Here is a 22,263-nt window from a genome sequence, read left to right on the forward strand (position 1 = left end):
TTTTTCTTCTTTTAGCAATGACATTTCATCAACTCACATCATTACATTACAAAAACAAAATGTCCTAAATTGTCATAGCACGGCTGTTTGCAACACTTCTCCTCTCATCGTAAACTAGAGCTCGCAAATAAGCACACATATCAGAAAGGGGTGGGGCTGACTAGACTCTTCAATTATTTACAGCAAGTCCAGTCAAACTTAGTCAACAATCCATATAAATAGAAGAGAACTTGTATTGCCACGATCTCCTGGAGTGAGGCGCCCGCTCCTCTCAGCGTTATAAATCATCCCAGTTCGTCCATTAATGTCTCATTCTGTGTGTAAAACGTCGTCCTCTTCCGTTAAAGCGGATCGAGTTCGTTTCCGAGTGTTCAGAGCTGCTCGTGCTTTCTGAACAGCAGCCTCCAGCATCGAGTGGTCGCCGAGCAGCTGTTGGAGAGCAGCCGGCTCCATCTCCAGCAGCATGCCTGCAGAAAACACATGCAGAACCTTACAGACGCTAAACTATACCAATAAATATGACATCTAATGCATTACATCTGTAAGATCGATGGTGTTTACAGGGAACGCCACTACAAACGGAGCATCCGCTCACCTGTTATATCATTTGCATGAAGGGGATCCAGCTCTTCCACCAGCGAGAAGATCTTCTCGCCGACTCTCTCCGTGTCGTCAGCGTCCGACGTGTCACTGACGTCCGTCTCCTCCGTGTTCTGCCTGAAGGGAGACGGCAGGAATGTATCAATTCATGTTGGTTCTTTAGATTTCAATTGCAGTTTTCCAGAAATACGTCACGCACTCCTTAAGTGTTTCCAGGGCGAAGTTCACCTGCTCCTCCAGCAGTTTGGGATCTGAGAGGAGGTTCAACACGGCCTCCTTGTGCTGCTCTAGAAGCATTCCTGTCGCAAGAACAGCAAATCAAATGCAAATGTAAAAAATCCTATGAAAAAAGTCAGTATAGTGTGAAAATTGTCATTAAAAAGTCATATTATATAACATGCATCACACACTAGTTGCTCAATGATAATGAGACTAAGAGTCCACAGCTATGCTAGAAAAATGAAATGCAACATGCTCACAACGCCAACATGCTGATGTTGCTCCGTATGTAAGCGGTGTCTTTCTGCATAGAGTTAAGTGTTTGGTGGGTCACACAGCACCAGTTGCTCACCTGTGATTTTCTGCGAGTGGCCGGTGTTGTAAACATCCACCAGCTCAAACAGCTGCTCCCCCAGAGAATCCGACGACACGGACACGTCGTCCTCCTCCTTACACGTTACCTTGCTGCAATGAGATGAGAATGCACACATTTAAATGCCATTTTTAAGAAGCTGACACACATATCTATCACACTAACACCTGTGTAATAACATTCTAATGTATGTTACATCAAATGTGCACCCCTCTGCTGTACATCTGGCTCAGACTTATGAGAACTGCACATAGTGTCTGAACCCAGCCGGTTAAGGATTATGAGGGATCAGGTCTGGTGGTCCCCCTTGCCAGTTGCTGTACCTGGGGTCCCGTGCCAGCTGCAAGGCTCGGAGGGCTTTCTCCACGGCGGTGGTGAGTGTCTTCTTGTCCTGCAGCATCTGACTGAGCACAGAACCCGGCAGCTCCAGCAGCATACCTGCAACACATTTGTTTTGTTTTACCATCACACGCCTTATGATGTCATGACAACAAACATGGAGGTGAACTCACCCGTGAGTTTTGCAGCATCCTCCTTGTGTTTGGGGTAAATCAGAGTGTACAGTTCCTCACCAAGTGTCTCCAGATCTGCTTCCTCCTCCATGTCTGACTTCTCACATCACGACACGCTTTGCAATGAGCAGCTTTACAGGAGACTTTGACCTCTGGCAACTTTTTTTTTTTTTTGCTTCAAATCAAATCAACATTTAGAACAACAACCACAAAACACTTGGGTCCAAAAAACATGCAGATTCTTACAAAAAAGGCTTCGTCGTGTTTATTTCGTGTCCTTCCCACGCGCACTCATGTTATAATCTGACATAATAACCTTGTTTATGGTTAGAACAGCTGGAAATCCCGTTTTTGACGGTTGTCTATAAACACGAGGCGCGCAATAATGACGTCGGCTTTTACTGAGTGCGCTGATGACGTGTTCCTCCGCGGGGCTTGCGGATATATAGTACTTGAGGAAAAAGCTTTAAAAATATGGTTTATCATCACAATGTGAACGACGTCAGTAGATGTCACGATGAAAGTGTGTTTCAGTGTATTTTTAAAAAATGTGTTAAAGTGTGTCGTCGACGATTTAACGTTTTTAAAAAGGTATCTGTATGCGCGCAACGATCTGTGACAAAGATGCCGTAAAGCGGTTTCCGGTCTTTCGGGTCCTCTTCCTCCGCTAAAAGGTAACGTGGTCGCCTCGGCGGCTAATAGCTGCTCACTAAAGTGTATTTATCGGCTCCCCTTGCTTGTGTTTAGTCTCATAAAGTAGGATATTATTTTTGTGACGTGTGTGTTGTACACCCCGTGTGTCAGAGAAACGTCCTCGTCTAGTGTAGGGACGTAAAGATACGTTTGTACAGCGCGGCCAACATGTCGGGCCTCGCCGTCCGCCGAGCCGCGGAGCTAAATTCAGTTCTTCAGTGTAACAATGGCGACGTGTTTTCTTGATACGGATGAAAACGTTGAAGACACGCTGGGTCACGTGTTACAATAGTTAAAACACTTAAAACGGCACCTAATGTCAAACGAACACGTCGAGCTGACGTGTGTTGCTCAGAAAATGGTAGCTTTCTAACGCCTGTCTGTCGGAAGCGGCCGTAAGTGAGTTATTTCGCTAACTCTCCCATTTGTCTTGTGTTTTTTTTCCTGTCCAGATTCATCATGTCGTCCCATTTGCAGTGGATGGTCATCAGGAACTGCTCCAGCTTCCTCATCAAGAGGAACGGACAGACCTACAGCACTGTGAGTACACACCGCCTGTCTCTCTGCTCAGTCCACCGCCTGTCTCTCTGCTCAGACCACCGCCTGTCTCTCTGCTCAGATTACCTGACAGACACACCTGGCACCTTTTTATTAGGTGTTCTTAAAAAGTCTGGATAATGTCAGACAATACCGTCGTGGAGATGCTGTAACAAAAAAAACCTAAAATAAATACATTAAAAAATATTATATATATATATATATATATATATATATATATATATATATATAAATAAATAAATAAATAAATGAATAAATTAGATCTAGAACTGTTTTTATTGTGCATAATTTCTTGCATTGTCTTTGATTTCTAACGAGTATCGATTGACCAACAAGCAAACATGCTTAAAATGATGTTAGCTAGCGGTTGGCCAATATTGAGCATCTTTTATGTGGATCTGTTATTTTTATTGATGATTTGCCCATAAAATTTAACTTCTAAAATGCGCTGCTTTTCATTTACTCTTCATTTTCTATATTTTTACTTCTTAAAACTTTCAGGGAACTATTTTTGTTTGTTTAACTTCATAATAATGCTGCACAACGGTTGTGTTAACCACATGCGGTAAGGGGAATTAAACAGTTTTTATGTTTAGTTTGTTCTTAATTTGGACACCCTTTTTGACACTTTTAACTGCAGATAAATGTAGTTTATCTGTCTCCTAGTCTTTGTGGATCCTGGAGCTAACGGGAGAGGGTGGGGCTGGTCTTGAGGGTGAATTAATTAAGCAATCGTCAAGTCTTTTGAAGACGATATGTCCAGTGGGGTTTTCTGAATGAATTTCTTTTTTTCTTTTTTTTGTGACAGGAGGCCAACAACCTGAAGTCCAGGAACTCTTTCCGCTTCAATGGTTTGGTGCACAAGAAGACTGTAGGCGTGCAGCCAGCTGCCGATGGCAAGGGAGTCGTTGTCGTGCTGAAGAAGCGTGCAGGTAAACATCTGTAACATCTGTCAGGCACGTGGTTTATTGCTGGGAATGAAATTGGCTTCATCCAGTTTTCACAGGGACTTTAAACTCATTTGAAAACAGTCTTGAGTGTACATGCAGTTTTTAATGGCTTTTCTTTTTCTTTTAAGGTAAAATTGAACTGTAATGTTTGAACAGATATTTCATTTATGTGGCTTTTTAAAGGACAGCAGCTACTTTTTGTTGTTGTGATTGTTCATACATCGTTTCCTTTTCTTGTCACACAGGTCAGCACAAACCCGCCACCTCATACGAGAAGATCACCATCAACAAGAACTCTCGCGCCACCCTCAACAGCGTGAGGCACATCATTAGCAAGAGCAAGTACAGGAAGGACCTGCGCATGGTGAGCTTCAATTGTAATTTTTTAGAAAATCAAAATCTTTGGCCTTCAAAGCTTTCGGGATCATAATTGTGAGTCTGGTTCGTTTTTCCCCAGGCTGCCCTGCGTCGTGCCAGCGCCATTCTGAAAAGCCAGAAGCCCGTCGTGGTCAAGAAGAAGCGCACCAGGGCTGCCAAGACAGCATAAAGTGGTACACATGATAAATAAATAAAAGCTTCTTGTATGAAAAACAAACGCCACCTTGTCCTGTATCGTCACTTACCCCAGGATCTTAATTACGTTTGTTGTTTATAATATGCATTTTGCAGATATCTGATTAGTCATTTGATATTAAAATCAATAGTTATTCCCAGGTATTTATTGCATAATTGTCACAGATGTTAATATTTCTGGGAGGGCACACATGAGATCACACGATCAAATCACCGAAGGGTCGGTCAGGGTTTAAACATTTGAGAAGATACCTGATTTTTATTGTACATGCAGTACAAAAGAACAGTCCTTGAAGAGACAGCAAATGTCTTCCCAGCAGTATGATTATTATAAAACAGAATTTAGCTTGTGAGGTTTTTATTCTGCACTAAACATCCCAAAACCTGATACAAGTGAATAAGCTGCCGTGGCTGGAAATAGGTCAGTGAGTGGGCACTTAGTTTAACTGATCTATAGGCTGTTAACGTTAAACTGAAATGTAAAGAACTGATCCGGGACCAGAACTGCTGTGTTTTAGTAGCTCCATGCTCTGCTGTCCCAGCGATGATGTGCCTGCTGCTGCTGCATGTGACCGAAATAAACTGCAGCTAATCAAACGCCAGCAGGAGGTCTGTGCATCGATTGTCAACCGAGTTTGCACGTTGCTTCACTCTTACCCAGACGTTTGGACTATTTTATATAAATCCCTGAATGATTAAACACTTACACTTGTTGTTTTTTTACACAGCATATGTTTAAAATATCCTTTTTATTTGCGATATGAAGCAAAGGAGGCTCTTGTTTGCTTCAGTCACAGTGACCACTGATGTAGAAACATTGGATGGATTTTAAAGCAGCCCACTGGCAGCTTTCCATGCGTGGCTTTGGAAATAAATAAACTGTCGTCACCTCCCCTTGAGTTTAAGCTGATAAAGTTTCCTGCAGCAATCATTTCTGCAGCGAGGGCCCGTCTGTCACACGGGACTGAGTCGTACCTGGGAGGGATGAGAGGACGTCTGTGAGGATGTGATTTGAGGATTCTTGTGATTCGCTATGAGGGGACTGAGGCTGCTGCTTCTCTTCGTGCCCTGGACTCTGCTGGTCCTGCAAAGTCGGAGCTTTGAGCTACAGGATACAATTCATGCGCTGATAGAGGAGAATATCCACCTTCACGACCAGCTGGAAAACCTCACCCAGGCCCTCAGGGAACTCAAACGGATGCTCTGGCATCACTCAAATGGTACCGACTCCGTTTACCATCTATATATGCAGCATAAGTGCAAATATGAATATTTAAGCAAGTAATGTTAAAAAGATCATATTCATTCAAATTAAAATAATCTTAAGAATATGTGACTTAATGTTAATGGTTTTGTGTATATCATAAATACAGAATATTTTGTATTTAACTTTTTATCCAAAGATTTCTTGGAGATGTAGTTATTATTTGCATTATTATTGCACACTGATACACATATTTCTCATGTAAAAGCAATTAAAACAACACGCAGGATGAATAGTCTTGCCCCCTCATGTTTTGAAATGTTCAAACCCTCCCCCAAGGTCAAAACAGCTGTGTGCTCTTTCCACTAACTCATTTCCTGTTTGTGTCCCGTCTTGTTTTCTCTTAATCCCTTCCACGCCGTCTCCGTGACCTTTGACTTTACCCGGAGAAACGACGCATTTACTGACCACTCTTTTTGATTTTGTGATTCACGCAGACCCAGACCACCACCAACACCACGAGCATCACGATGAGGATGCCCAGCATTTGTGGGACGAATGGTCAGAACACGGTGTGTGTGTGTGTGTGTGTGTGTGTGTGTGTGTGTGTGTGTGTGTGTGTGTGTGTGTGTGAAAACATTTCAAAGCCTCCAGCTGATTTACTGCATTGAGCGTGCAATTTGCAGCTGAGCCTCGTAAGCTGGCATTGATTTCATGGCTGTGTCGGCTGCAGTCGGGCTTAATGAGCCTTCTAGCAGCACAATAAATGCTAAAGGTTAAAGGGGATGAGTCATGCATGATGATGATGATGATGATGTGACAGTATGTTTCCTGTCCTGGCAGGCATCAGTGCGGACACCCATCTTCTGTTGGAGCACGCCTTTTGTGGACTTGACCTGCACGGCTCAGCGGCCCCCCTCCAGAGAGAGTCCACCCCCCTGCTGCTGACCTTACCCTGCCTCACCCTGCTGCTGCTGCTGCTGATGAGACTCTTCTAGGCCTCATCAGCAGATACAATTCATACAAAGTGAAGTTTTATCTCGCGTGGCCATGGGAGGGAAAACTATGCTGTAATATAACCGAGAGTTTCCATGTGGCTGCAGCGATTAGCTGTAGCCCTGGCTCTTTGCCCTTCACAGTGATTATTGAGTGGAAACAATTGAGTTGACCCATCCACACGTCTGTTTGACGAATCGGCTCCGGGGAATTTAGTGAACGGGGAAAAGAGCCCGTCGGTGCAGGTGGAAGAACACAGCGGAGGCAGAATTCAAGCAGAACAAACCTGGTGACTCTTCTAATTACTTCCACTGTGCATACGTGCATTTTTCTTCCATCTATCAGTCATTCATGTTGAGGTCTTTTCAGAATCACATTTTGGTTGTTAAGATAATGATGATGTGATTCTAATTACATAAGATGCTCAACTTTTAGCTACGTAGCATACCAACATTTTAAGACTAAATTATTTTACATCTTATTTCACTTTTTAAGCTATAAACACTGAAAACATTGAATAGTTTGGATTATTTTGGTGTCGTCCTTTTTTACCCCAGTAGACGTTTGACTTCTGGCAGCAGGAAAAGCACAGGTGGAACTAATAACATTAATGATTGCTTCTGTCCCCAACAGCATTAATTACACCTGTGTGTCAAAAAAACATCCTATCTGTAAATGCTTTTCATCCGAGCTGTGAATACAATAAATATTTATAGAATTAACTCAGCAGTCCAGTGTTAAATCTTTTATTACTAACTTTTACTAACTGAATGAAAAATGAAGATTGGCGCTCATTTATTTTACTTTTTTTGGTCGCTTATGGACAGTAGAAGCAGTAAACAACACTGATGAAGTTATGGTGAGCTATGTCGGTAGATAGTTGTAATAGTAATAGTTTATTTTGCATTGTTTGGGTCTCCACCAGCTCCTAATGAAAATATCTTTAGCTGCTAAATCCTCCGCCATGTTAAACTTTACCTGAGCTCCCATTTGTTTTATTGTCCATCATCGCTTCCTCGAACAACTCCGATAAGTAAAAGAGACAACAAGCATCGAGTCCAAACATGTTTATTCTTCCCACTAATGGAAATGGTACAGCACATATAAAAGTTAGAAAACTAACTAACTAGTCAGTTTGGTCTACGGGATTCGTATTCCAGAGTGAAACACATTTTACAATTCACAAACACAATTAAGATGCAAAAGAAAGAAAACAGTGATTGTGTTTTAACACAACAAATAAATAGTTGGCAGTCAAAACAATTAAACTAGGATCTCCATCATTCTCACTTTGTATAACCGGTGTGTGATATTAATAATGGCGAAATGTACTAATTATAACTTGGGTTTACCATGGGTGGATTTCATGAAACTCACACGGCTATGGAGCATTTACTTTTGGTTCTGCTTCAATGCTGGTTGTGTGTTGCTGTGTGAGTAGTAACATGGCTCAGTCCCTCATAACTACGGGGGTCCCCATGCACGATTATTTATCTGGTCCATGCATTCCCAAGGATATTAAATATTGCAGCTCTAGTCTATGTCCAGGTCAGAGTCCTCGTCGCTCACAGTGTTCTGTACGATGGCTCCATTGCGAACCGTCTTCTGGACGAGGGGGGACTTGTCGGGTAGCAGGCCGTACTCCTGCAGCAGGGCCTCCACGTCTACGGCGAAGAAGTCTTCCCCCAGCTGGTCTGTGACTCGGACGAAGTTGCCAATCAGGTCCCCTCCTTTGTAAACCAGCAGAGCGGGCAGAGCGCTGTCTCTGAACAGTGCGCTGGTGCTGATGGCCGAGCTGCGCACGCTGCAGAATTTGACCAGCGGGTATTCCTGAGCCAGACACATCAGGCTGCCCCTCATGGCCTCGCAGCCCGGGATGTCGGACTCATAGATGTGGATCATGACCAGTATGCTTTGGTCCTCGCTGTCCAAAGCCTCCAGGAAGTCCTCTCCGCTACTGAGCTCATACACCTGCGCGAAGCGTTTGCCACGGCAGAGCTGGCGCCGCATCTCTTCAATGCGCTGCATGCGGTAATGCTGGAGGAAGTCTTCGTCATCCTCTTCTTCCTGGAGCATGTTGTACTCTTGCATGGTCATCTGTGGGGTAGACACAAATGAAAACACGTGCAAATAGGGAAAGAAAAAGCTTTGCATTTTGGAAAGTGTGCTTTCTTGCCAAGAATTACATATAGAAGATTAATATTACTCTCATGTCTGTGTGGTAAATAAGACTCTACAATCAGCACTCACACCCCTAATAAAATGTAAAAAACATTCAACGCTCACATTGTTGCAAACTCATGGGCCGCTTCTTTTACAGATGCTCAGATCCAGTGAATCCAATCTTTACACCGGATTGTCAAATTGTTCCAAATCTGCTATTTATAACTATGATGATAATAAACTTGTTTTGTCACGACAGAAGACGTGTGTATATGTCAAACCGTTGGCAGTTGCATTAATGAAAAGGGAAACCAAGTAGGTCACTAATCCATAATTAGACTTGTGTTAGAAATAAGAGGATGGAGGTGCAGGAAGAATCCAGGTTCTCTTTAATTAATATCTTGCCTGTATTTAGCCTTTTTCCCACAGCGAGTGTTCTATTATAAGCGTCGCACAGTTTCAAGAGGGAAACTTCCAGGATGGAGTGAGGAACAACATATTTACAAGCATTTATTTTCCATGTAGACACATGTTGTCCACATCCGACTTACTTTGCCATTGATTTTCTCCTGCAGCTCCTTCTGTTTCTCTTTGTCCTTATCCAGGTCGAGGTCAGAGCGGCAGGTCATCGACAGCTTCTTGATCAGTCTTTCCATCTCTTTCTTCTGCTCTTGTTTCTGCTCCACTTCCAGCTGCTTGAACTTCCTCCAGTCATTGATGACACCCTTAGGTCCTGAGAGAGCATATCACCGTCAGTGTAATTCCTATGAAGAATTGTGTGGCGTGTGTGTGTGTTCCTCTATTAGTACCTGTGTTGACAGCACTTCCATCGGCGCTGTAGTCTATTTCGGGATCGCCGACGTTAGCGTCCCGGATGGTCTTGGGCTCCCCATCTTCGTCCTCGTTGTCGCTGCCTTCGTCCTCACTGCTGCTGTAGTAATACTGCAGCTTCTCGCCCAGAATTTTGTCATCCAGAGTCGTCATGACGACTGGCTCACCTGAGGGCAGAAATTATCAATGTGCTGAGACATGGCACCGATGCGACTCACCAATACCACTTCATTGTTTCATGGCATCATCATGTTTCTGTTTATTCTTCGTCTTTGTACCGTGTGCAGAGGAAAGTCTGTCATAAGCAACATCAACATGCACTAATCTAATGACTGATACGCTTCAGCCTGAAGTTCACAGATTGTATCTAAATAAACACGCTCCACTTTGTGGAGTAATTTGACTAAACCTCTAGAGATTAACAACACAATAGTACGGCAGGTCACATTGGTCAGTGGGGGCATACTAATCCAGATTGACAGCCATCCAAGCTGTCATAGGTCGGGCAGAAAGGGTTCATTATATATTTCTATTATAAAAAGTAGGACATCAATACTATACATAGATAATACTAAGTGTGTCACCGGTCTGAGAGGCCTTTAATGACGCACTGAGCCGTGAGTAACGTTAAGCCCACTCAGCACAGATGGAGACACAAGGAGGCAGACACTCCTCCCTCGCTTTGACAGTACTCAGGCAGCAATACGGAAGATAATATCACGCCCAGCTACAGCTCTATTGTTTGATATCGTTGCCGTTTTTCTCACGTCACCCTGTTGTTTTAATAAAGCGTATATTAAACGCATGTAAACAGTAGGAGGGAGGCCCACAGAAGCAACCTAGCTTAGATAAATGTCTCCCTGGCGACGTGACAGCTACGATAGCTAACTCACGTAGCCAGAACTTTCTTTACCGTTTCCTCGACTATCTGAACTGCTGCTGTAACGAGGATAAACACAATCCAATTATCTCGTTTATGAACTAGGACACGGGCCGCATAGCATTTTAGAAAGTGAGCTAGGTTAGCATTAGCTAACTGAGCTCACTTCCTCTTAGCAACCGGTAAACATTAGCTAAATGAATCGAGTGTGTATTAAAATCAAACTATCCAACATTACACACCACTACACCACGACGTAAATAACGCCAACGGCTAAATAATGATTGTTTTTTAAGCTTACCTTGATTGTATGTCCAGCTAGCGTTAGGGAAATATCACCGACTCCCACTGCTCACTCCAGCTGAGCTAATCTGCTAGGTGAGCTGCCGGAAACCACGCCCATGCGTGGTGCGTTCAAGTTCACCGAAAAATGTCGTAATTATAAAATTGCCAGCGCAAATCTACCCGACATTTAGCTCAAAGGAGTTGTGATTTAAGATATTTTCACGGCGTGGACACCGGGAGCCGAGTCAGTAATTAATATCGCTCAATTTATGATGTTTGTTAAACAATTGTATATTGTTAAACAATTCTATATTTCTCCAAATGGGCGCTTTTGCAACTGGACTTTTACACAGAGCACCTAAAGACAACACCGTGCATCCGGGTCCTAACGTTATTTTGCAGTTCGCCGCTTCACAACTAGAGGGAAACTATGAAATAATACAGATACTACTAGTAGTACTACTACTGCAAACCCTTTTAGCAGCCTCACAAAAACTACTAGGTGAAACGTTTGCACTTAGTCATATATTCCTGACAGGTTGTCATGATACCAATACTAGAATTATAGCTTTTGTTCATATAAATTACTACAGAATTTAAATAATCTAAAAAAAAAAAAAAAAACAGAAAGCACACGTGCAAGCCCAAATCTTGTTTTATTATCTGCTTGATCCATGACATGAATAATCTCATATGTATTTCTTTCATTTTTCAACCATGTACCTAAAAGTTATAAAACTGCACTTAGGCTTCATGTTTTTTAAAACATTGCTTGTTTATTGAAAAGAAAAAAAAAAAAAAAGGACATCCTGTTATTGGATGAGTTTTTCTCTTGCGTGTCCGTTTTCAGCCTCAAGCCAAAAGAAACACAGTATTCACAAGAAGCAGTGGGTAACACACGTAGGAGGGAATAGTACAACAATGGATGGTAAAAACAAAGATGTGTCTATGGTTTTATTTCAATGAATGGCTTTATTACGGGACAGTGTGAACATGATGGTACTGAAGTCTTCAGGCACAACGCATTCAACCAAATGTGATATCTGTGTGACTGAGTTTAGAGTCCTGCACAATTCTTCCAGTGATTTTCAAACAACCATTACTGTACGTTCTCCACAAAAAACGTCTTCAACACTTCTTTTTTCTTTCTTCGCAGCAACACCGCATTTACCTTCATATACGGAGCTCAAACCCCAACCGTCTGCAGAGAGTCAAAGCTCGTCGGTCTTCGTTTTTCTGTCACCATTCCCACTTTGTGTTTGCTCCTCTGTTGGTACTCTGAATGCCACATAGGGACACGTCCTGGTGTTCAGACAGACCAGCCTCTTCAGAGTGGCAGAGTTCACAATGTCAAAGCCGACTTTGCCCCCGAAGGTGCTGGGCTTCCAGTAATCGGGAGAACATATCGGGTTTCCCAGGAGGCCTTTAAGAGAGAAGGGGGCACCCATCTCCACCATGCTCTCCCCAAATATGGCCCCCTCTCGCGTTCTCTCCAACATCATACCGGGATAAAACTCAAGAGCGTCGATGTCGCCGTAGAAGTCCTCGAGCTCGCGGGCTATCTCCTCGTTATCTGCAAACGGTAATCACGAGTAACACACAGTTAATATCTACAATGTATCAATAACTCATCTGTGACGTTGCAGCCGTGCCGGCGTGGTAACTCGGGGGATGGAAGGCATTAGTAATAGCAACTGATAGCGATGGTGATGGTGATGGTGTGCTTATGTACGTGGGAGCGTGCATGCAATGAGTGATGTTGCCATGGCGACCTCACAAGCACTACGAGCTGCTCTGGCCAGGCTGCTGGAACAGTTTGTTTCTGACTGAGGCTGAGCTTGTATTAGAGCCAGTATAAGATAAATAACGTTTTTTTTTTTTTCACAGTGCATCATGGGAAGCTACTCTAGTGGAGTCCCAGATTTATAAGGAGCTGGAAGTATCAGCATAACAAGTCCCCTCGTAATGTCTTCAAAAGGGAGTTTTATTTTGATTTAGTTCACAGCTTCTCTTGAAAGAAAGCACGTATTTTCAGCGTTGCACTCTGTAGACAGAGCTGTTTTTCTTACCGCTGAACTGCCTGAACGATGTGTACGGCTTGAGGTTAAAGCGCTTCCTGTACTCGTTGAAGGGCTGCACGCGGAGGAGGCGGGACTCCTTTATGGTCATCACAGCCACTCTGGTCACGGCAGCGTTGATGTTGTGGCCGCCGCCGATCTGTAGGACGAAGATTTGAGGGTTTAAGAATCCAGTGTTTAAAAAACAGCAATATGAAATGATATATGATTACTTGTGATGACATTTCAATAAAAAGGTACAACAAAACGATATTTGACCAACATAGAGAGGAGGACAAGTGAGGATGATTATTGATCAAACAAAACCACAGTGTAATATTGTAGGTAATAAGATTAAATAAATAAAAAGTATGTTTAATGCTTGAGATAAATAAAACAAATAAATAAAAAAATAAATAAAAGTGTAGAGATAGATAGATAGATAGATAGATAGATAGATAGATAGATAGATATATAGATAGATAGATAGATGGATAGATAGATAGATAGAGATAGATAGATAGATAGATAGAGATAGATAGATAGATAGATAGATAGATAGATAGAGATAGATAGATAGATAGATAGATAGATAGATAGATAGAGATAGATAGATAGATAGATAGATAGATAGATAGATAGATAGATAGATAGATAGATAGATAGATAGATAGATAGATAGATAGATAGATAGATGGATAGATAGATAGATAGAGATAGATAGATAGATAGATAGATAGATAGAGATAGATAGATAGATAGATAGATAGATAGATAGATAGATAGATAGATAGATAGAGATAGATAGATAGATAGATAGATAGATAGATAGATAGATAGATAGATAGATAGATAGATAGATAGATAGATAGATAGATAGATAGATAGATAGATAGATAGATAGATAGATCTCTAGTTCACAGCCAGAAATAAAAATAAAGTAACAAATAAAAAACAAAATCTTAATATAAATAAATATGTACAGAATATAAATATATGAGCATAAAACACAGCAGTTATTCGTCCTCGTTGTCCATATTGCACTGTATGCGTCAGGCAACAAAAAACAATACTAGTTGTTATTCTTCAGCGTATAAACTATTATCATGGAAGTGACTGCACTTTTTTTTTATGTGTACTTTGGTTCCATCCCAACATAAAGCATGAGTATGTCTAATAATCCCAACCCTCCTGACTCACACAGATAATCACCTTTACCTTTCACCTACAGGATACAAACCCAGAAAAACAGGAAGACAATTGTGTTCATACTGTAGATTACATTGCAAAGTTCACTAAACGAGTCATTTGTAACCATGGGAACCTCCAGACAACGGCGGGCTAAACAGTACGTGTATTTATTGTAGCTGGTTACCTGGCCAGCAACCTGCTGAGAGAAGGCGTCCACCATCCGCTCGATGCCGTAGTGCGTGAGGACCGAGTTGTTGAAGAGGAACTGGCCGTAGGACAGCTCGTCTCCGCCGATGGAGAAGGTGTCGGGCATCAGCGGGTGCCAGTGGTAGAGCTGGCTGAACTCCAGGGCGATGCGGTTCCCGTACTGGAAGTTGGAGTTAAACAGCAGGGTGGGGTCGAACTTGAGCCGCAGCAGGTATCCGCTGAGGTGCTGCACGTACTCCTCGATCACGATCCGGATCGTCTCGCCTGAGAGGGAAAACGTGCAGCGACAGGGAGCGTAGACGATTAAAAAAGCAAACCACTTAGCACTTACACTATGGGGACAGGTTCAGACTCGAGTCGACGCCAGTTAGATTATCATCCGTGAGTTTATGTTGGGGCTTAACTGACAATCATTGCTATTCAAAACACAATTAAGAAGCTCAAATTATCTTTTTCTTCCAAAAATGTCCAAAAATATAAGAGGTTTATCTTTAATAAACAACTTTCAAACGCATACGTCATTACAAAGCACTTTTATACATGGCTTCACTACAATAGGGGGTCCCTCCACCGGGTCTCTATAAGCTAAAGGGTCCCAAAGTTCTTTCCAGCTCACCAATGATGACGAGGCGCGTGGTCTGGAAAAGCTGCTCGTCGTCCCAGGTGGGATGCTCCGCCTTCAGGAGGTCACACACCCGGTTATGCTCCCTCAGCCACAGCGTGGCGTACATCCCCAAACCCGGGAGGAGGCCGTACACTTCCTGACCGATCGCCATCTGAGCCTCGGGGGGGATCCCGGGGGGGTAGCTCATCTTGACGGGTGCATCGGCTACAGAGGGAGGGTACATCTCGCCGTCGACTAGCTGATGGGAAGAAAAAACAACAAGTCACGATTGTACGTTCAAATTCGACCCTCTCCAGTTGACCTGACAGCGTAGTGGACTCCACATTCCTGCAGCATTCTCACGGTTAATTATTAAGGCAACACCCCCGGATTAGTGTTAGCGAGTAACAGATTCGGGCTGAAAACTGCACAATGTTGTTCCACCCTACCCTTGCATCGGAAAATATTTGCTCCAATCTTGATGAACATGTTGAGAAACATCTCAGTTCGCATGTTTTCTCTCAATCTTTCACCTGGTACTTGAGTTTCCCGTCCTTGAGGAGCCTGAGGTGGAGCTGGCGCTGCAGGTTGTCTCCGTAAACGTGGCCGGCATCCACCTGGATGTGTCGAGACCAGCAACAAAAGGAATTCATTTATACACTCATTCAAAGCATGACTGCAAAGCTGTTGAGCCGTGAAGACTCTCATCCCCACGTTGGCTCAGTTAAAACAAACCAAAGCAAACACACCCTGGAGTGTGCTATTCATACCACTAGGTGGACGAGAGACTAACCCCGTGCGCTAGAGCCTTGGTGAAGCCCAGGCCCATGCGGTTGTAGGTCTTAAAGAACTGGTGGGTGAAGTGCTGCGCGAAGAAGGCGAACATGAGGTTGGAGCCCTGGGGGTCGGGCCTGAACGTCCTTCTCTTCAGCAGCCTCTCCACCAGCAGCTCAGGGTCAGGCAGCCCAGCCTTGCCTGAACGGAAACACGGCGGCGTCAGAAAAGCACAGATACGCCACGCCTCTAGTCATAACACCGGAGCGCCGCGTGAAAACAGTCCTGATACACTCAAACACATCACGCTGCTGCAATGGTGAACCAGCCAAGGTCAACAATCCCAACCTGATGTCCTGCATTAGATGTATAACATAAAAATTACGCCATGGTGGATGTAGCTTCGATACTTAACATTTTTTGAGAGTATATTTGATTCTGCGATACTTTCGGTACAGATATCGAAACTTTAATCGATAGCTAAATAAAACATCGTTGAGCGTCTGACCTTTGACCCCCAGAGGTGTGGGGCAGTCCTCCGGCACCGGGGGCAGAATGCGAGTGTAGTAGCTGAGATTGTAGTAGGATTCCCAGCTGAGGTAGCCGTACTTTGAGTTGTAGGTTGGAGGGCTTGGTATTAAGTTGGCCCTCACTGTTAAATAAAAAAAAAAAAATGTTAATTTTAAGTGACAATTATGTAATTGAACGTGTGAACAGCTGACTCCGGACCTGTGAGGACGAGCCGCATGAGGACGTCCTGCAGGAAGGTGTAGTTGATGATGTCCCACAGCCAGCGGAAGTGGGTGAGGATGTAATGCACCGTGTCGGGACTGGGCTTCAGCAGGAGACGCACTCTGGTCCAGAACTCCGCTGCGGTGAGAACAAACAGTTACCGTTTTACTGGAAGTCAGGGGGACTGGGAATTCAGAAATTGCTCACTGGATTCGTCATGTTTCTCATTTCCAAAGGACATTTTTTCACACGGACTCTCAAAGTAAGAGGAGCGGCTGAAATGAATGTTAATCGGCACGCAAATCCTGTTATCCCGTTATTGTAACGGGTGTGATGTTCCTGACTAACGCACTAAACGGTTGAGCAGTTACAATGACTAATCAGAGCAGACTGGGCTTTTTGGGAGGGAGGGGCAGGAGCGAAAGGTGAGAAGAGATGCTGCAGCACAGAGAGGATGGGAGTAAGAACCTGAAATACAAGTATGCGCTAGAAAAGGAGCATAACAGGTCCTCTTTAAGTGTGATAATGAGGCTGGGAGTTTCAGCATCCCGGTGGTCAGACTGGACTACCAACCAGGCAAAGCCCCACAAGCTACAGGCTTACTGCGCCTGTTAGTGGGTCCTAATCAAACTGTCTTCGGGGCCCTGCATCCTGGGACATGAATCCATGACCTTCATACTTCTAAAATCCTGAAGCTGATTCTGATTGACGTAAAATGAGCTACATGTGTGAGAAAAACAACATTTAAAGGAGTCATCACCCGGAAATAGCAATTTCTCTTGTTAAAACATGCATATCTGTGTTTGACCTCAGTTGAAAATTGCCTGAAAGGCTGGAGTTTGAAAGTGGCGCCGTTTTTTCGCTTCTGCTCTTTTTCCGAACAGGAATAGCACACAAGGGTGTGCATTCCTAAAGCACGAGATTTTGATTCTGCGCCTTCGGTGACGTCACCGTGGCGGCTACTTGCATAAACCCACCCCTCTTTCACCACCCAACCCCGCCCCGTCCGCTACCCGAAATCGCCGAAGCGCCGCCATTATGTTTTGGAGTCTGCATGCAGGCAAGCCCCCCCGGCTCTGTCCTTCCTGCGGCGAATCAACGCGCGCCTCATTACATATTATACAATGCACATCCGGACCAGTCAAAACCTCGCGCGTAATCTCGCGTGATAAAATCGCGGTACGAAAAAGGGTCAGAACAAGCTCAATGTTTGATTAAATTTTTTTTTTTTTTTTCTAATAAGTTTTACGAATTGATCCAAAGCGATCCAAGGGGGACTGGATACGTATAAAACCAGGTGATGACTCCTTTAAGTAAATGTTATCACTCAATCCCATTTCCCATTCTCCTGTTTGCCTTTCCCCGACCCATCCCTTTTGTCTCTCTTTACAATAACAGTGTGGGGAATAACTGTTATTCCGCCCGGCGGCGGTGACGTAACTGCGAAACTGTCGGGCCGAAGGCATCCCGTCTGATTAAGGACTACAGTGTGTGTGTGAGGGCTCCTTGTTCAGGAGAAGCAGAGCGGCAGAGATAGTAGATGGTTCAGTGAAGAGACCAGCAGGAGCAGATCGGGTCCAGCTGGTCTCTTTCTCGGGGGTTTGCTCCTGCTCCTCCTTTTGTTTCCAAATATTTGGGTCCAGACAAGAATTCCTAACTCCGTGAGCCGGGAGTTATGCTGCACTATTTCCTGACTTAACAGCCAAAATGAAACAGACTTTTTTTGATTTATTCTGCCTTACATTTAGTCCTCGTGTCCAAGGGAATTACAGAATATTTCAAAGTCTTTCAGAAATGCAATAATCAGAGAGGATATGAGAACTGGTCTCCCGGGCATTGCTGACTCACGGACAGTGCAGTTTTTTCCGCTGTAGCCGGTACGAGTGCAGTCGCACTCATAGTCGCCCTCGCCATACCTGACACACACGGCCCAGTGCTGACAGGGGAAGTAACAGCATGGGTTCACTGTGGGGGAAGGAAAACAACAGAAAGACGCACTCATGTTAAATAAACTCAGGCAGGCGGATCATAGATGACGCCGTCACATTGGGACATCAAATAGTGACTCGTCCCCACACAAAAACACCGGAAGATGGATCAGCATCTCTAAAAACATCTGTCTTGTAGCCGGACAGGAAGTTTCCTGTCAGGATCCACTTTAATTGATAAAAGTGCCATTAAAATGAGGTAATTCTATTTAGCTCCCAATGTTTTGTTCTCCAGGAGTTTAAAAATATATATATAAAGACTGATGACGTAACTCTTGAGGTGTTTATTCCAGCTGGGGTTAGCCCTAAACAGCAAAGATGATTTTACAGGTCTGTTTCCTCATTCTTGAACCTTTTCCAGAAGAAATGTGGTTTATAACGAAGTCAACAGACTGGTTGGGTTTCGTCGGCTGTATTCAGTGGGAAAGCAGTTGCTGATCCTTATTAGAATTCAATTTAAACCTCCCCAATTTAAAATATCATCATTCCCTGCTTCTTGCAAATGTTATTCTATTATAATATTATTACTCTAATGCAGACATTACATCATCCATTACACCAGGAAGATAAGATCTTCAGGAATCAACATCTCTTCTCAGTTATCTGATGAAACAAAGACGGGTTGTGTGTCGGTCACGCTCGTGTTGGTTTGTGTTTGCGTGATTCATTTACAATTCAAAACTAAAAGGTGTGGGAGGACAAAAACAACAATATGTGTGTATCCGTGCCAACCACAGGAACAGATCTTATCACACAGAAACAGATGAACCACGAGATGCGAGAAATTTGAGTCCTGCATGAGCACTTTGGATATGTGAGCTGCGTGATAAACTTCCAGAGAAAGGCCTACACATGCAGAAACATGTCTCTCTCATTTAAACAGCCCCCCCCCCCCTCCCCGTCCCGTCTCCTGCAACACACCCAGCAGATCAGCAGCCTCATCCCGACGCTGTGTAAACTACCAGGACACCGTCAGGTTTCACGGGTCACGATGAGTTCACATCTCCCTCGCGACATTGGGGAGATTCAATCTGCTACGGGATTGAAATTAATCAGTGGGTCTTCCTGTCGGGGGCCCTTTTTGCTGCAACGGTGACACAGCATCTCATACAGTGATCGCAGGACTCGGCTCAGATAAACGCAGAAATCAGATGGAAAAAGAGAGAAGGGGGAACTTGATTTGTGTGAGAGCTGATAACGCTGGCCTGAGGGCGGGATGGGGTATTGTAGATATGACATGAGGGCAGTCAGTGGTGAGTCTGAATACTCCTTTTTATTTGGGGTTAAAATACCTGATCTTACTGCATCAAGTTGCATTAGAGAAAATCCATAATTCGGCTTCACAATGATTTCCCCTCATCATAATCAACTTGAGATGAAAAACAACATAATAAATCAATCATTAAAGTTTTTTTTTGTTTATGCAGTGCCCTTCCACCTGATGAAACCTGCTATTTTACCAGGAGCGGGCTTGTCAGGTCCTGTCTATGAAATCAGGGTAATCGGAATGCAGCCTAGTGGCACCTTAACCCCTCAGATGAAGACCTGGTATAACCCACAGGGATCAGGACCTGATACAACCCACAGGGATCAGGACCTGATATAACCCACCGGGAGGAGGACACAGACCCTAGTGGACGTGTGTGTGTGTGTGTTAAAGCAGCACATCCCCAGGCTAACATAGATATATTACAATACACGCAGGCATGAGAAAGCCCCCCCCGACCTCTCACCTACCTGTGTTGGAAGTAACCTCATCACCCCGGCATGCGGGCGCGCGCAGCAGCAACAGGAGCGCGCACACTGATCCCAGAACAGAGGCTGCAACACAGAGTTAGGAGGATCAGACAATGTTAAAAACAACCAAACACCAAACAAAGCATGCAGCAGCGTACTTACATCTCATTATACAGCAGCCTCAGTTCAGGAAAGTGTCATTCCAACTCATACAGCTATGAGAAAAGGGAGTTAAGTCCGGGGAGGGAGGGAGGGAGGGGAGAGGAGAAGAGCCGGATGGTTGAAGACAAGAGCGGGAGTGTGAGAGCAGCAGGACCGGCGCTCCGACAGGTTGTCTCCGTGTGAGTGAGTGCTGCAGCCCCGCCGCACTGCGCCTTCACCTGCCGTCCCACTGGGAAAAGGGGGAAAGTGGGACGAAGGCTTCAGGAGAGTGCGGGGTTACATTTCTTTATCGCCCCCTGCTGGTCATCCATGCAACTGCATGTTCCCTCCCATCATACTTGTCTAATTCATAAGACAAAGGCTACACATTTAGGATATTATACAAGTGTTTTCTCTAGGGTGTAACTTGTTCATGTCTGTGGAAAAGATCTACATTTAATTTAAAGAACAAATCAAAGGACGGTGGTAATACATTATAATCTATATATTGCCCTAAAAAACAAAAAAGATGCAACTCAATGGAGCTTCACAACACATTAAAAAGAAAGATGCCGAAAGTAGACTGGATGATATGACTCTTATCATAAAGTAACCCTAATTCTGCATTATTTCTACTATTTTACAGTTTTCGTTGCTGTAATATGGTTCTTAAAGTTACTTGTGGGGAGAAGAGGAAAAACAGTGACACATACATTTGTTTACTTCTCTTTAACATAAAAAGTAAACATTCATAAAGTGTATATGTCAAAATATGGCAAAGAATGCATGCAAATACGCACTTAATGTAAAACATTGGAGAAAAAACAGGTAAAGATAAGCTGTGGTGAAACTGGCAGAAGTACAACTTTCAAAAGTAACAGCAACACCAGTATATCACTGTATTTTGGCAGCCAGTGGAGAAACCCTGCCTTGGTACCAGGAGTTCTGTTGAAACATACTCTCTGCAGGGAAATCCTGGTTGGATCGAAGCCACGCTCTCAGTTTACACACTTGTTTGGTTCTGTGACAAAGGCTTCATTATCACCTGCTATGTTCTGGAACAGACATTTTCATAAATTCTCGGTAAAGAGGTGTCAGGACACGGAGGCCTCAAACATTTCCTCCACCAGACTGCTGCTTCTCTTCACCGTGGCGGTCTCCAGCTGCAGCCATAAAACACAAACCTTTGACTCATCTGTAAACTGACTGCACCCGTCCGTCCATTCGCCGTTTGAGAAATCCCAGTATTGTTTGGTTCCGGCTAAATATTTATACTTGTTTTGTTGCTGTAGATGTTTGGAAACAAGACGCTCGGCCATTTAAGCTGCAGATTGCAAGTCATCTTCGAGCTGCATTTTAACCGAGTGAAGGATGAAGGCAGGAGCGCTGCCAGACGTTATCAGCAGCTTGAAAACAACCCACCTGAGGCCCCGAGGAAATATCTGTATAATATGTTGTAGGGTTCATTCCCCCATAGTAGTTGTCTTGATGTCTAAACCAATCTCAAATAATTGAAAAGGATATTGAGTTAAGGCTTAATCAGATACCAAAATATGTATTTTTTTAATCCAGCTCTCAAGTGAATAATCATAAAGATGACCGACATCAGTTCTAAATATTGTACAACCATAAACAATTTGATAAATCATGTACAGATAACGAACCCAATAAGAGGAAGTTAAGTCTGTTGGAATTTTACTGGATAGGAAAACTATGTACATCCTTTGATGCATGTTCACTATTCAAATTGATGCATGTTCACTATTCAAATTGATGCATGTTCACTATTCAAGTCAATAGAATCAATAGATTTGAATAGATATGATTTGAAGATACTATTCAAATCAATAGATTAGAATAGATATGATTTGAAGATACTATTCAAATCAATAGATTTGACTAGAACCATCCAGATTTAACAGATAATTCAGCGCCAACATTTTTTTAAACAATACATTTGGTGCAGTGTGGATGATGGCAATATTTCCCCCAAAA

General features: G+C 43.5%; 5 protein-coding genes across 6 annotated transcripts; 2 read left to right on the forward strand and 3 right to left on the reverse strand.

The window, feature by feature from the left end:
- Positions 1 to 108: 108 nt before the first annotated feature.
- Positions 109 to 2,092, reverse strand: LOC311029378 (uncharacterized protein). The gene is made up of 6 exons (XM_084034490.1): positions 1,705 to 2,092; positions 1,516 to 1,630; positions 1,172 to 1,284; positions 800 to 899; positions 596 to 717; positions 109 to 467 (listed from the first exon to the last, which is right to left on the reverse strand). The coding sequence occupies exons 1-6, from the start codon at positions 1,793 to 1,795 to the stop codon at positions 310 to 312; spliced, it is 699 nt and encodes a 232-aa protein (XP_083890616.1). The 5' UTR covers positions 1,796 to 2,092; the 3' UTR covers positions 109 to 309.
- Positions 2,093 to 2,322: 230 nt separating this feature from the next.
- rpl28 (ribosomal protein L28) lies at positions 2,323 to 4,500 on the forward strand. Its single transcript, XM_084035623.1, has 5 exons — positions 2,323 to 2,378; positions 2,850 to 2,937; positions 3,764 to 3,887; positions 4,151 to 4,269; positions 4,363 to 4,500. The coding sequence occupies exons 2-5, from the start codon at positions 2,857 to 2,859 to the stop codon at positions 4,450 to 4,452; spliced, it is 414 nt and encodes a 137-aa protein (XP_083891749.1). The 5' UTR covers positions 2,323 to 2,378; positions 2,850 to 2,856; the 3' UTR covers positions 4,453 to 4,500.
- A 928-nt stretch (positions 4,501 to 5,428) lies between these two features.
- On the forward strand, positions 5,429 to 7,344 carry LOC311029619 (uncharacterized protein). 2 transcript variants are annotated; one of them, XM_084034843.1, is made up of 4 exons: positions 5,429 to 5,698; positions 6,180 to 6,254; positions 6,526 to 6,709; positions 6,786 to 7,344. In XM_084034843.1, the coding sequence occupies exons 1-3, from the start codon at positions 5,512 to 5,514 to the stop codon at positions 6,678 to 6,680; spliced, it is 417 nt and encodes a 138-aa protein (XP_083890969.1). In that variant the 5' UTR covers positions 5,429 to 5,511; the 3' UTR covers positions 6,681 to 6,709; positions 6,786 to 7,344. The 2 variants fall into 2 exon arrangements, with proteins under 2 accessions (XP_083890969.1, XP_083890968.1); XM_084034842.1 differs by having other exon boundaries at positions 6,526 to 7,344.
- Positions 7,345 to 7,730: 386 nt separating this feature from the next.
- Positions 7,731 to 10,964, reverse strand: pdcl (phosducin-like). The gene is made up of 4 exons (XM_084035014.1): positions 10,854 to 10,964; positions 9,651 to 9,839; positions 9,393 to 9,574; positions 7,731 to 8,775 (listed from the first exon to the last, which is right to left on the reverse strand). Exons 2-4 carry the CDS (start codon positions 9,823 to 9,825, stop codon positions 8,212 to 8,214), a joined length of 921 nt encoding a protein of 306 aa, XP_083891140.1. The 5' UTR covers positions 9,826 to 9,839; positions 10,854 to 10,964; the 3' UTR covers positions 7,731 to 8,211.
- Positions 10,965 to 11,474: 510 nt separating this feature from the next.
- LOC311030104 (prostaglandin G/H synthase 1-like) lies at positions 11,475 to 20,519 on the reverse strand. The gene is made up of 11 exons (XM_084035669.1): positions 20,290 to 20,519; positions 20,128 to 20,211; positions 18,251 to 18,367; positions 16,400 to 16,540; positions 16,179 to 16,322; positions 15,690 to 15,871; positions 15,430 to 15,513; positions 14,909 to 15,155; positions 14,270 to 14,556; positions 12,907 to 13,054; positions 11,475 to 12,410 (listed from the first exon to the last, which is right to left on the reverse strand). Exons 1-11 carry the CDS (start codon positions 20,294 to 20,296, stop codon positions 12,049 to 12,051), a joined length of 1,803 nt encoding a protein of 600 aa, XP_083891795.1. The 5' UTR covers positions 20,297 to 20,519; the 3' UTR covers positions 11,475 to 12,048.
- Positions 20,520 to 22,263: the final 1,744 nt, after the last annotated feature.

This window comes from Eutrigla gurnardus, assembly GCF_963514095.1.
Source record: "Eutrigla gurnardus genome assembly, chromosome: 19".
NCBI lineage: Eukaryota > Metazoa > Chordata > Actinopteri > Perciformes > Triglidae > Eutrigla > Eutrigla gurnardus.

What these genes read in the sequence shown, in the direction of transcription:
- LOC311029378 (XM_084034490.1), bottom strand. Translation starts at nt 1,795, where the DNA reads ATGGAGGAGGAAGCAGATCTGGAGACACTTGGTGAGGAACTGTACACT. An exon ending in GGATGCTGCAAAACTCACGG is followed by an intron (nt 1,631 to 1,704) that starts GTGAGTTCACCT and finishes AATGTGTTGCAG; the next exon opens with GTATGCTGCTGGAGCTGCCG. An exon ending in CAGCTGGCACGGGACCCCAG is followed by an intron (nt 1,285 to 1,515) that starts GTACAGCAACTG and finishes ATCTCATTGCAG; the next exon opens with CAAGGTAACGTGTAAGGAGG.
- rpl28 (XM_084035623.1), top strand. Translation starts at nt 2,857, where the DNA reads ATGTCGTCCCATTTGCAGTGGATGGTCATCAGGAACTGCTCCAGCTTC. An exon ending in CGTGCTGAAGAAGCGTGCAG is followed by an intron (nt 3,888 to 4,150) that starts GTAAACATCTGT and finishes CTTGTCACACAG; the next exon opens with GTCAGCACAAACCCGCCACC. An exon ending in ACAGGAAGGACCTGCGCATG is followed by an intron (nt 4,270 to 4,362) that starts GTGAGCTTCAAT and finishes GTTTTTCCCCAG; the next exon opens with GCTGCCCTGCGTCGTGCCAG.
- LOC311029619 (XM_084034842.1), top strand. Translation starts at nt 5,512, where the DNA reads ATGAGGGGACTGAGGCTGCTGCTTCTCTTCGTGCCCTGGACTCTGCTG. An exon ending in GCTCTGGCATCACTCAAATG is followed by an intron (nt 5,699 to 6,179) that starts GTACCGACTCCG and finishes TGATTCACGCAG; the next exon opens with ACCCAGACCACCACCAACAC. An exon ending in GGACGAATGGTCAGAACACG is followed by an intron (nt 6,255 to 6,525) that starts GTGTGTGTGTGT and finishes CTGTCCTGGCAG; the next exon opens with GCATCAGTGCGGACACCCAT.
- pdcl (XM_084035014.1), bottom strand. Translation starts at nt 9,825, where the DNA reads ATGACGACTCTGGATGACAAAATTCTGGGCGAGAAGCTGCAGTATTAC. An exon ending in TGGAAGTGCTGTCAACACAG is followed by an intron (nt 9,575 to 9,650) that starts GTACTAATAGAG and finishes ATGCTCTCTCAG; the next exon opens with GACCTAAGGGTGTCATCAAT. An exon ending in AGGAGAAAATCAATGGCAAA is followed by an intron (nt 8,776 to 9,392) that starts GTAAGTCGGATG and finishes TCTACCCCACAG; the next exon opens with ATGACCATGCAAGAGTACAA.
- LOC311030104 (XM_084035669.1), bottom strand. An exon ending in TGAGGTTACTTCCAACACAG is followed by an intron (nt 18,368 to 20,127) that starts GTAGGTGAGAGG and finishes CTTCCCCCACAG; the next exon opens with TGAACCCATGCTGTTACTTC. An exon ending in CCAAGGCTCTAGCGCACGGG is followed by an intron (nt 15,514 to 15,689) that starts GTTAGTCTCTCG and finishes CGACACATCCAG; the next exon opens with GTGGATGCCGGCCACGTTTA.